The sequence below is a fragment of the Numenius arquata genome, chromosome 1 (assembly GCF_964106895.1).
Source record: "Numenius arquata chromosome 1, bNumArq3.hap1.1, whole genome shotgun sequence".
Lineage (NCBI taxonomy): Eukaryota > Metazoa > Chordata > Aves > Charadriiformes > Scolopacidae > Numenius > Numenius arquata.
Genome location: NC_133576.1, coordinates 107,336,958 through 107,350,458, shown reverse-complemented (window position 1 = coordinate 107,350,458; position 13,501 = coordinate 107,336,958). Strand labels below are relative to the sequence as shown.

Sequence of the window (13,501 nt, the reverse complement as noted above, 5' to 3'; positions counted from 1 at the left end):
ATCAAACAACTTGTGAACCTTTATTTTATTTTAGTAAGGTTTGGAGAAGTCTGTCACCATTTACTTAATGTAAAAGAAAACTTGAATAAATCAGAATTATTTGAATTGCTGCTGAAACATAACTGCTGTAAATATAGGAATAAAAACATATGACACACGAGCAACACACTACAATACAGGGTCTCAGTAGGAGGAACTTTGAGGGTTGTATCCAGCTCAAATCACAGGGGAAATTTGACAGTACCAGTGGCGCTTATGGGAATTTTAGCTTAGGCTGTGGAATTAATATACCTAATCTTGAAAGGAAAGATTAAGTGGTGTCTAATGATCATTTAGAAAAGAATTCGCGGTATTTATTTTTTCAAGAGAGAAATTAATTTTTAGATGCTAATTTCTTTATTTCCAAAATTAATATCATATATTAGACCTGTTTACTTGGGCTTCTTGTTTCCTTCAGGTTGGTTTTTTTTCCCAAATAGGATGACCATTCTTCAAGGCACTGACACGTTCAGTATTGCCAGGTTATAACATCCTGATATTGTCTGTATCTCCTGGTATCACCTGTTCAGTAGTTTATAATTTTTATCAGTACTGCGTGTAGAGCAGATGGCTTGTCTGTGATGCTTTGCCAAGACATAGTGGGTAAAATGGATTACTCATTGTACTAACTCATTATCTTTCTTTATGTACAACTACACTTTGTTTTTCCCGTTGACATCTGTTATGTCATATTTGTCTGAACTCATGTTAATCTGCCATTTTGGTGCACAGTTCAGACCATTTGCAATTCCTAGGTAAAACAGCATTCAGCTTTAATTCTGGCATTTATCCTTGATGAAATTGCCATTCCATATTTTTCCTCCTGTCACTGTCCGCTTCCAGGTACTTGCTACAACTTGAATATTCCTTTTATATGAACTGATTTTTTTTATATGTAACATAAATATGTAAATATTAATGTCTTTAATTTTCTCTCGAAACTGCTTGTGGGTTTTTTTTTTCTTTTTTCCCCAGCTAATCTATAGTTAATTGTTGGACCTTTCTCATACCATGTGTGTCTCTTGTTCATCTTGTGCATTGCGGGGGGTCAGGGAGGGTCTGCACTTGACTGTCAGGGAACAGGAGGCCTAACATAAGGCTGTTCTGGGTGTCTACTGCTTATATTTTTAATCAAAAGGTGTTTAAATAAATTACAGAGAGCTGGTTGGTAACGAATTTTCCTGATTTCAAACTGTATCTTACTTAAATCCAAAAAAGTTAGGTGGGATAGAAGTCTCTTCAGCTGGATGTAGAGCACAGGCTGTTACTGAAGTCCTTGAATAATATGTTCTGTGCCAGCACTGAGCTGGTTTACAAGACCGTGTATTAAGCAGCTTTGTTGCCTGTCATAGTTCACGTCCACAGCAGTACTCGTACGATAGCTGAATGTAGAGAATCTGCATTCGGTGGAATTTCAGTCTTACGAGATTCATAGCCATTTTCCAGTGTGTTCTCAGAAAGCTAAGTAAATGACTTTTTATAAAGCAGGTTCTGTTGACTTTTTGACACAGTTGTTTGGTGTGTTGGTTTGGTTTGTGGTTGGTTGTTTTATTTTTTTAATTAGCCTAAAATTGATTTATTCTCTGAAATCAAAAAGATTCAAATGAAAAGAAACCGTGTTCTGTTTTCCAGCAGCAGAAGCCACTAGAGAATTACCTTTTGACATATTGTCTCCCCTTTGACTGCTGTGCATGAAGAAAATCAGGCTAAATAGTTTTTTTTTTTGTAGAATTGGCCCATCGGCTATAGGTCCTGTGCAATCATCTTTTCTAAGCAAAATATCTGCTTATATAACCATTCCTTGGACTGTGATCTTGTAGAAAACCAGGATGTAAAATTAAGATTAAATAAACTTTAAAAAATATTTCTAAATTTTCCTTAAGCAGCAGGCTCTGACAAATCCATAATCAAAGAACTGATCAGGAATAATTTCTTAGAACTTGCTTTTAAGTCTTGGCTTTCCTACAGAATTACTGCAGTCTGTCATGTAGTTTTTCTGTTCTGGAAACCCTTTCCAGCTTTTGAGGAAAGCAAAAATCACGTCTCTCTCTGTACACCCCAGCTGGAGAGAGAGAGCAGTGGAGTTTCAGTACTGTTCTTACCCAGCCACTGCACTTCTTACACCCATCAGATCTCTTTGCTTCGCAGATTGTTGCCAGTGGCGGCAATTCCATAGTATTCTGTGCCTTTTATGTAAATGGTATTTGGTTAATTAATTTGAAACACAGCAGTGTGGCAGGAGCGCCTCATGACGCTTTTTACTTGTACTGTCACTTCAAGTTATTTTCAAAACTTGCTTCTTACTTATTAAGTCCTGTGAAAAGAAAATCTCCATCCTTCACTGTGTACAATATATATTCACTGGAGGAAAACTGTTAAGATATATACACATTTTCAGTATGGGCATATTGTTCCAGTCCTTCTGCATCCTCGTTCTCTCCTGAAAATTGTTCAGGAGGCAGACTGGGTATAAGACCTTCAATGCCACCAGCTTCTTCAATACTCGTAGTCTTTCTTAGACCAGATTTATAAGAGAGAGCAGTGAGATGGAGTAAAAAAGAATTGTCAGGCGCTGGAAGGATCCCCATTACTCCTGACAAAGAACTTTGTATTGTGAATTCTGCTTTCTGTTCTACTCCTAAATTCTAATCTACCTTTCCCTCCTATTTGTTGTTCATGATGGCTTGGTCTGCTGCCCCAGAGAAACTAAGTCATTCAGAAATGGGAACAAAACCTCAAGAATCTAGGAGAAAGGAGAAATCAGTTTTCCTGAGGGAAGAGAGGAACTATTAGCAAATCAAATCTCTGGAAAGCTGAAACAGAGTGGAAATGTTTTGTTTCTTTGGGAATGCAATCTGTAATTCTGTTGCTATATAAAGCAGGGTATTTGGTTAGAGCTGGTTATTCACATATGTTTTGTTTTAAAATTTAATAAGTATTCATGATTAGTAGTGAACCCGTTGATTTCTAGGATGTTGTCCATGAGAGTAATGTGTAAGGAATTAAAACCAAAGTCCAAATCCTTGTGGAAGTTGATGTTCCATTGAGCTAACGGGAAACAATTACTGCTGATTATAGACATATCAGAGATTATGCTGCTCGGAGTCACCATAGCAAAAAAAAATACCCAGTTTCTTTTTGCACACAAGACAGTTTTGGCTCAAGACATAACCATCGTTTTGCCAACAAATCATTTTGAAACCCAAATGGAAGCCTGAAGTAAAATTCCAGTTTGTGGATAAACTGACGTTTAGTCGAGTGACTTGACTGTTTGCCCATTTTCTGACTGCATGAATAAATTTATCTAAGAATTGTGTATGTGTTGAAATAGTGCATCCTGAACTTTGGGTTTTTTTCCTAACGGTGTTGAATGTTGTAATCTGCAATATATTGTACGTGCATTTTCTTTCAGTCTGGTTTAATTTCTCTTCTTAATTTGGGAAGAATCTGGCTAGATTAGCTAGGTGTAAAGAACGGGAAAGTTCAAAATAAATCACCCTTCAAACATTGGCATCTGTTTATACTCTTAACTAGGCAACAAACAGGCAATGACGGCTCTACTGGTTCTTTGAGAGGGAATTAATGAGATGACTTTCCTCATTACGTGCCCCAATGGCATATTGCTGGCGGCTGGATATTTATCTATGAGTGCTGCCAATCTATAGCATCCAGACCATTTTCTGTTTGCAAAAAGTGTCTTTGACTATCTGACTGCCTTGGCAGATGGTCCAAACACAGAATGGGGATGGAGGCTGAGTCACTTTCCACCTCTGAGTACTGGTTTCTCCAGGTTGCTTGAGATCTGGTGTCAGCACACCAGTAAGGAATGTTAATGCAGCTTTCCTGCATGAGTTGCAAAGATTAGAGGATATTACTGTTCATCCCCTGAATTTTCCTTTAAGTTCTTGGTGGAAAAGGAGTAAAATTAAAGTTCCCCGAGATTCATATATAGTCCGAGTTGGTTTTTTTTTTTTTTTTTTGGGATCCCTTCTTATTCTGAACAGAATATCAAGAAGAAACAAAACAGACCTCTAATACCTAGAAGGATCCAGTTTGGTTGGTGGGGAGAGGAGAAATAATTGTAACAGTAGAAACGAGCGTCATCAGACAGGACAGAAGAGACCATGCACAGACTTTTAACAGTCTAAGAGAACTTCCTTAAAATAGACTTCTGAGATATTTATAGAAACTGGGAGAAGGAATGTCTTCTGTTCTCTTGCCAGGTCTTGTAGCTGTTCAATAATGTGCAACAGCGTGTAACACAGAATGTAGTTTTGATAGAAGCTTTCTTTAGGAACAACTGATCCCAAATATAAGAAACCAAAAGTGGTGAGTTCATTAGCTTGAGGGTATTAATGCCAATCAACAAAATCAAACTGCTTTCAGTGGTTGCAAATCGCTTCAGAGGAGAGAAATAAAAATTGTGTTGTCCCTATTTTGCTGTCAAGCTACTTTGTCATACACCAGTGTTTTCTTTTCCTATATAAATGAGTTTTGCTGTGGCTCATATATTTTCCCTAAAGAAAAGGTACAGAAATGAAGAAATTAGAGCAAGGCAAGCAACTGAGGCTTTTGAAGATGTCTCTATCCTTTCTGTAGGCTGTACTCGCCAGAAGGCAATGAGATGCTCTCACATCTGTATTCCTTTGCCTTCTTTCATGTCAGTGGGAAAATATATGGAATAATTCATTGAACCTTTATTGCATGGTTAACTTGCCGCAGTGTTTACTGTGCTTATTCTGCTGCTTTTTTTAGATGAGCGTGCCACTGATAGTAGTTCCTTTAAGTGGTACTACCTGCCTGATCTGAATAAAGCAAAGCAAGAGATGGTTTGGGTATATTTTATTACATATCTCAAATAATTCAGACTGGAAAAGTTTTCCTTTTGAGGCCATATTATGTGACTTACTGCTTCTTTTATGATGCTTTTTAGGTTGTGGCTATATTAGTATTCCAGAAGGCTAAAATATCTGTGATTTAAAATGAAGAAGAAATGACATATTTTAGCGAGAAAGCAGTTTCTTCAAGAGAATCTTCAGATGTGTCTCTTTGGAAAAATGCAGTTGTTTAAATGATTTATTCCATGTCAGTTGCTGGTTAATGAATGTAAAACTTCGTTTGTTCCTATATTGTTTGACAGACTGCCGTTACCAGATCATAAATTTATGGGCTACTGGAAAATCGATCAGCCAGGGAATGCACAACAGAAACTGCTGTGCCCAACAGAAACTCAAAAAATAGATGTAAAGGTTTGTCTTTTTTTTTTTTTTTTTAAATCATATAATACTATTTTTATGTATTGGGATGTGAAGAATCTAAAATGTGATTAAGTTTTTCAGGAAAGAGTATATACAAAGTGTTGCCCTTGTTACCTGTTCTTGGGATTTTTATTCTGACTAGAAAAATGAACGTTTTTGTATACCTAGCCTTCACAATGTGAGATGTGCTTTAAAATCATTAAGTTTGGTCAGAAGTTCTTGAAAAGAGGTTTTAATAAGGATATTGAAAACACCGTATTTGAAGGAACTCTGTAGGATGCTTGGAGGTAGCTGGTGTCAGGCCCCAGATCTCAATTTTTGGATAAGATCAGAAACTGAAAAGAAAGCTGTTTTCTTTTTCTATTTTGCATGCAGCTGAATTCTTATGGGTCTTTGGCGCTGCCAAGTTTGAGTCTGAACCTTTGGTACAATTGGACCTGCAGCCAAAGCTTCTAAGTCTTTTTCGGCTTTGAGTTCTTGGCTTAACTTCAGTAATTATTACTGCAGTGAATAAGGAAAAACCTGAACTGTAATGTGATGTAGGGGTGAGATTTAAATTTTATATAATAAGAAATTGCCACTGAATTTCTTTGAAACAAAAATATTCTTATTTTTTCCTTTTATGGACTATGTTTTATCAGTACATGATACCTCCTTCATGCCACTGAGCAGTAATAGTTTCAAACCAATAAAAGACTAAAGATTCTGTAGAGAAAATAGAGAAAATGGCAGTATGGACACTCAGAGAGCTTGCAGAAAAAGCATTTCCTTTTCCCTTTTATTTATTTAGTAATTGGTCTGTTTCAATTGTTAATAGTATTAACAGCCTTGAAGAAGACTTCTAGAATGGTGAGTGGAATATTTTAGCAAACCCTCATTGTTACCATATTTTTTTAGGGCCCTGTGTACTTAAATATTCAAGGATTTCCAGTGGAACGACATGAAGCCAGGTCCCTCAGTTTTACAGAAGAACTTGCTTTTTGGACACTGCCTTTGGATGAAGTTAACTTAGTTTGCGATGTTACAGTAACAAAAGGTGCGGTAAGAAAAAGCTAATAACTTTTGTAATGATCCCCAACATTATAAATACGTGAAATATCCTAAAGATGGGGAAGAAGTAGGCTGTTGAGTTCCTAAGTGCTTGCTGATAGCCAGTGGTGGAAGATAAAAGGCAGTATGAGGGATTCTAAGTGCTTTCACTTCAGTGCATTTACAATAGTGTGTATTTCTGGCTATGTTTGCTGTGGAGTATAGGAGTAGTACTAAGAATTGGAATATGGGAATGGAGGATATGGAGCATAGGAATGGAGTAGAGGAATAATAGTTTATCTTTTTGCACTTTTTATTAACAGTAGTTGAAATACAAAAAATAATCAGCCACTGAAATGGAAACATAACTTCACTGAGGCATTGTCGTCCTTGTAAGGATATGCATCCTTCTCAAACAAAGAGAACGATCTATAATTAAAGTAGAACACAGCAACAAAATTGCAAGTCTCTCTAGCTTTTAGTAGTCAACACTATTGCTTCAGAAAAACAATTATTTGAGCTTTCGTCTCTCTCTAGGTCAATTCAGTTTTAATACAAATCTTGTAACTTGCAGACTGCTGTGCTTTTTTTCCCCTGTGCTTTACCAATTAAAATTCTTTTCTCACTGGATCAAACTTGCCTTAGTTACCTATACTAGTGTCCCAAAGTGAATTGCAGCATTGAGAATAATCAAAAATGTTCTAGGGTTCATCGTTAAACACGTCTAAACTTTATTGTTTATTATAAACAAGTGGCTAATGATGAGTACTGGAATGCTGCCTTCTCTGCTTGTAGCCATAGTTTCAAATATATCAACAAACTTTTATGACACTGAAACAGAAATTACATGTCTTTGAAATGATTTTAAGAATTGTCTGAAATCACTCAGGAAGATGCTATACGTGAAAGGATTCACACGAAGTTCACATTCATCCCATGTTTAAGTATTAAATATATGAATTGAAAGGGAGGATGAAATAGAGAAGGAGGGAGAACCAAGTTTATAAACAAAAACATCTGGACAGATTTTGTATATACTAGCAGCTGGCAGGCACTACAGTCATATCTACACTAATGTGCCTTGGACTACTTGTTTAAAGAGTTAAAAGTGTTGTGGCAAGATTCTGCCTGTTAATGTTTAGTTAGTATCAAGATAAGGTCTCTTTATATTCCTGTGTCAATGGTGGCAATTTTGCTATACATTTTGCAATATCAGCTGCCGAGTTTAATGACATATATATTTCCAGGAGAGTAATGCATGATGTCAGTAGCCTTTCACTGATGTTATTTTCTTATTTCAGAAGAGGAAACCGAAAATGTTCTTTACGTTACTACATGCAATCCTGTTTCCTTGTACTTCATGAAGGTTTCTAGTAAGAGTGGATACTTTGTGGATCTTTATGATCTCTTCCCAAGAACAGTCGGAAATGTCTGGCAACCTTTTGTGACTGTGGCACCCCTGGGAAATCCACTTAAAGGTCAAGTGGTTCTACATGAAGAGGAGGTAAAAAAAAAAGTAAATGTTTAAAAATGTATATAAAAAAAATACATTTAAAAATTTAAATAAAAAAAGCTAAATGTTTAGGGTTGAGCAAAGTAGTATCATAAGGGTAGAATTGCTGAGGAGTCTACCTCTTATAGAGTGAAATAGCCTGAACAAGCCTACCCCCTTCTGAGTGTTCTCTTTTTGACTATCTTGGGAGTTGCCTTCAGCTTTAGTTTTTGTGTGGAGATTTTCCTCTTGCATTTTTTAGCTGGACAGTGTCCTTTTGCATTCTTGAAGCTGACTTCTACCTGCTTATCTTATTTCGCTTACTGATGGCCTTCATGGGAGAAAGGAGATAGTGAGTTGAGTTCAGGAATCACAGTCAAGCAGCATATGTTTGCAAAATGCAAAGTACAAAGTAAGCTGGTTTATGCTGTAAACTTAAGTACTGCTCTGATCGTATCCCCTTTTTACTTTTCAAATAGTATGTGAGACATTTTCTGAGTCACAAAGTAAATTTTTTTTCATATTTGCTTTGTGCCACTATTTTTTATTTGTTTTGTGAATCTTGATATTTCTCATTCTATAACATCTGATGTACTGAGACTATGTAAGCCTTGACATCTAGTGTATCAAAAATGCAAATTGAGAGCCACTGACGACTTCAGTGTTGGTTTGACTCAAATCCGTTTTTTTGAAGTCAAGTATTGCATATTTTCCACATACTTTGCACTTTCCATTGCTATCAGTGAACTGATTGGAACGTATCCAATTCAAAACTTCTTTGCCCAGAAGTAGGAAGAGACAACAGTTGATACAGTGCTGCTGCTGTTCATTTTTTTAATATTAATAATAGTTTATTATGTTACCTACCAGTCATAGTGGCTTGACATTGGTATTAATCTGGTCATTGTTGGTTGGTTTTGCCTTTTCCTTTTGTTGTTCTGAATTTCTTCTGCCTATTTTGTGAGAGACTGATCAAGAAGAACCTTTCCTACATTGAGTTGAGGTATTAAGTCGTTTTCAGTCATTTCATAGCTAGTGTCTGTGCGATACTGTTCTTCCAGGAACGGTTGTCAAGTGTTGATGCCACTTTCTGCTCTCAAACACTACAGTTAAGCTTGATGCTTTATGGGAAACGCAATTCTTCTGCTTTTAGTAGAACTGCCTATGTATTCTTTAGCTTTGCCTTGGACACTTTCCAATGCCAGCTGGAGAAAATACAAATATGAAGTTACCTGCTTGTGGTGGTTTCCTGTGCAGTTGTCTTGTGGAATGCTGCTGTTGTGGTCTTCACAGCCACTGCTGTCCTTCCTTATGTTAGGGTTCATGTGTTAGGGTTTCTGCATTTTCAGTTCCCGCTGAATCTGAACAGGGATTCTCAAGTAGTTTGATTTTTCCATGTAGAGCTTAGGTTTTATTCCCAACTTCTCCTGCAGGGGAGCCAAGGAAAAATCATGTGCTTCCTTTGTGCACCTGTGAAATGAGGTGGATATTGCTGTATATGAAATTAAATCCACTATTATTTATGTTAGAAGGTAAGCATATAGTCTAAGCTAATCATCCAAGTACTTTCTGTATCTGTTGGAAGGATAAAGGTGATGTCCAAGAGCAATTCATCCCAGATAAGGCAAAGCATGGTAAATTGCCTTCTGGCAGTGACTCCCTCTTTCTACTGTCTGCAGAAGGAGCCTTGACATATAGTCAAGATGCCTACCTTCGGTTGTACTAAAGTCATTGGCAGCTGTAAGCTCAGAATTTGCCATATTCACATGTTAAGACAAGTAAATTAGTAGCACATTTGTATTTTGGGCAAGGCTCCGAGGGTTAGCTACTTGTGCTAAGAGTGCATCAAACAGATCTTCAGGAAAAACAAGTGATGTAAATGATGTATGCGATGCTTTAGAGGTTCACCTACATGTATTTGCAAAAAGACCAAGAAGTATTAACAATATTTGTAGAAATAAGAAGTTGAATTCATTAAATAAAAAAGTCCACTTGACAGCTGAAATTTCATAAATAACATAATCCATTAATTAGTACCAAAAGGTAGATTTTTCCCAACTCTTTGTTTTAATAAAGGTCTTTGGAGAATAATGTTTCTAAGTTATAAAAAAGAAAAATTTTAAACGGATGGTAAACTTACTGGAAAGGATGAGATGATGATATTGTGGCTTTTCAAATAAGCTTGTGTGATTTATTTCCCAGATGACATCCATCTGGATTCAATAGAGCCCTTCAGTGAAATAAAATGAAAAATCACCATTCCTTCCTGTCCTTTTAAATAAAATTTTACTAAAACTAAACTCCTCGGGGATTTAACTTAATAGCACAAACCAGAGATTTATCTGCTTTTAAGCCACCTTTACATCTTCTTGGAAGAAAGAGTAGGTAATTCTGTTCCTCGTGGTGGCCATTGGTCTCAGTTGAGCATAGTCTGTTTTGAATATCTTTTTCTTCAGGCTAAGCTGATAGACTTTGAAAAGACCCTTCAGAAATCTCACGTCATTTCCTCGTAAGGTGAGAATTGCGTTCATCTTTTCAAAGCAGCAATGCCTCTGCCTTGTCCTTCCCACAAGTACCTCAAGGCTTTCTTTTTCTTTCTGCACCTATTGCTTTTACCACTCGGGAGGAGAGCAAATACAGACTGAAAAGAATTTTGATAACTTTATGCATGATTTTATATGGGATTATAGGAGGAAAATGCACATGGATAATTAACTGCACACTTCTGTTTTTTCATACAAGTACTTTGCACTGTTGAAAGGCTACAGCTGGACAGACAGAATAACCTACAGTTCGCCTGAGGGAGCACAACGAGCTTTGCCCAGGCAGTGTCCTGCCAGCATCCTTTAACTCTGCTTTTGTCTTTCTTGATCAGGAAGTGGGGTAGGGAGGGAAGGAAGTGCTTTTGCCTGTCCCACGTGCTGCTGGAGCTCTTTGTCAAAGCTCTCAGATAGCAAGGGAGTGAGAGAGTCTGCAGCACAGAGATGACAGAGATCCACCTCGCTCACTACGTGTAGAAGATGGCAAACATCCTTTAAAAGAAGACTTTTTTTTAACAGTTTGTGATCTGGCCTGAAACACAAGTGGGGGCTTGCACATTGAAGGACCTGCAACCTACTAGCAGTAACATCTGAAACCTCTAGTCCCCATAATGTTCTGATGTATACGTTCCAGAGGAAGGGTGTATTTTCTTCAAAAACTAGCTGAAGTTATTAAATTCTCTTTTTTTGTGTGTGTTTGTTATGTAAGACTTTCCTTTGCTATAAGCATACCTTATAGAAAAGGAAAGGTGTGCTTATTTAGAAAGGTGTGCACCTTATGTGGAAAAGGTGAAGACGTTTCTTTTTCTGCAGCACAAAGCTTATATCTCTGTTTGCTGTTCTCAGTTCCCTGAAATCTCTAGTACAATCAAGTCTCCCAAATCATCTGAAAGACACCGCTCGCATTAATTGGAACACTAGTAATCTGCTTTCATACATTTCTCACCTCTGAAGGCATGGTGGTTTGAGCCCAGAGCCATAAATTCTTCCACAGATTTTTTTTCACTTGAACCCAAGGAACAATATGATATGTCTGTATCTGTGCCTAATATTTACAGCGTCAGGATTGCTAAGTGTGTATCAATCAAGAGGTCTGTGAGGGGCACTAATAGAAAGGGTGTTTGTGGGACAGGAGGCAAGGAGAGGTGCAGAGGGGTTACCCTGCTACGTGCTCAGGATCAGCCTCATCGGAAGCTGACAGCTCAGGGCAGTCTGTGTTTGCCAGCTTGCTTGCTCAGGACGTGAGGGGTCTGGAGCACAAGTCTTATGAGGAGAGGCTGAGGGAACTAGGGTTATTCAGCCTGGAGAAAAGGAGGCTGAGGGGAGACCTTATTGCTCTCTACAACTACCTGAAAGGAGGGTGTAGAGAGGCGGGGGTCGGTCTCTTCTCCCAAGTCACAGGCGACAGGACTAGAGGAAACGGCCTCAAGTTGCACCAGGGGAAGTTCAGGCTGGATATTAGGAAAAATTTTGTCACTGAAAGGGTTATTAAGCATTGGAATGGGCTGCCCAGGGACGTGGTTGAGGCACCATCCCTGGAGGTGTTCAAAAGACGGGTTGACGTGGTGCTGGGAGACATGGTTTAGTGATGGTGTTGCATTTTGTTGTTTTGTGGGTGTTTATTTTTGTCAGTTAGGTTGATGGTTGGACAAGATGATCTTGAAGGTCTCTTCCAACCTAGAAGATTCTGTGATTCTGTGACGTGAGCATCGAGGGCAGAAGAGAATGAAATTATGAGAGTCAGTACAGGCAGAAGAACACAAGAGGGTTAAACTGAATTGTTTGCACTGTCTCACTCCAAAATTGCTGTGTATTCCTTCCCCTAACCCTCCTCTCTGTCTGTGAGACCATAAGGAACAGCTTCCCATACCAGCAAAGTGAAATCACAGCCCTGTTTGGTTTAAGGACTTTTAAGAGGAAAATGCTGGCTAAAATAAAAACAGCAGTAAGGAAAGGGAAACTTTGCAGTAACTAAAAATAAAGGCACGCCACTTCATGAGATTGGTTATTGCATCTGTCCAGAGTTTGGAATTCCAGACATCGGGGTCGGGAGGTCGCCCAAAGGTTACTTTTCTCCCAGTCAAGAACAAACACAGCGGAATTGCACACCAACGTCTTTTCCCAGCCCACTTGAAGAGTTGCCAAAGCTGCTCTTGGATGTGTTCGCAAGTGACGCAAAAATCTATTCTTAAACACAGACAGAATATACATCAGTCACTTAGTACAGAAGGAAACCATTAACATCAAAAGGGGTGGAGTGGAGAGGCTTTTCATATTACCAACTGCTCTCATAAATTTAACGCTAATTGGAGGAGTGTAATTGATTCGTACGTGTTCTTTATCTCACGTGGAAGGCTAATGCATTGCTTTGGTTCAGCAATGCTATTGCAGAATTATATAAATAAAATATGGCAGAAAACCAAAATCCAAAGCAAATGCCCTTTTTTTTTTTTTCTGAACCGCATTTCTATAATTTTGGTTTGTAATACATAAGCAAACTTCTTTTTTTAGAGGTACTGAACTCTAGCTGAAATTCCCAAATGCTCCAAATAACATGGTAATATTTTAAATGCTTTACCATATTTAGCTTCAGATTACTATCGTTATTAAATAAAGTTAATTGTCCCAAATAATCCTAGTGAAAGTATGAAGGGTACCCAAAAAGAACAAAACTGCTGTGACTCAGATTGTTTGTATTTGTTTTATTTAGGAGAATTTGTGGGAATTTATGTTTTGCTCCCTTAACGTCCGTCGTGCGTTATTGCAGATGTTGTACGTAGACAGTTTACTTTTAGTAAGTCCTTGCAGAACCTAATGTCCTTGCAGAACTTAACGCTTCCTTGAATGCCAAACAAAAAAATTCAACCCAAGGCTTAATTAACTTGTTCTTTTGTACCTTTTAAATTTCATTTGCTGTGGTTAAGATTAGCCCTGAATGATTGTTCTCTTGAATTCTTAGTTAAGTACTTCGTAAAAAGAAACGTTTAAAATGTCCCCATCGTTTGACATCATGCCTGGACCCTGGGGCATTGAGTAACAAGCTGAGAAATCTGAAGTTCAAAATTTAGCACACAATATTTTCACATGTGATATAGGGTGGACACTTGCACCGCTCTGTTCAGCATCCTGTCTGCTTCTGATCT

General features: G+C 37.8%; 1 protein-coding gene across 1 annotated transcript in view; it reads left to right on the top strand.

Moving 5' to 3' along the window:
- VWA8 (von Willebrand factor A domain containing 8) overlaps nt 1-13,501 on the top strand; it is a 198,872-nt gene that overhangs the window by 122,416 nt on the left and 62,955 nt on the right. The window contains exons 27-29 of the mRNA XM_074168332.1: nt 5,180-5,288; nt 6,195-6,333; nt 7,628-7,830. Of these exons, the coding sequence (XP_074024433.1) occupies nt 5,180-5,288; nt 6,195-6,333; nt 7,628-7,830 (451 nt within the window). The remainder of the gene's footprint in view (nt 1-5,179; nt 5,289-6,194; nt 6,334-7,627; nt 7,831-13,501) is intronic.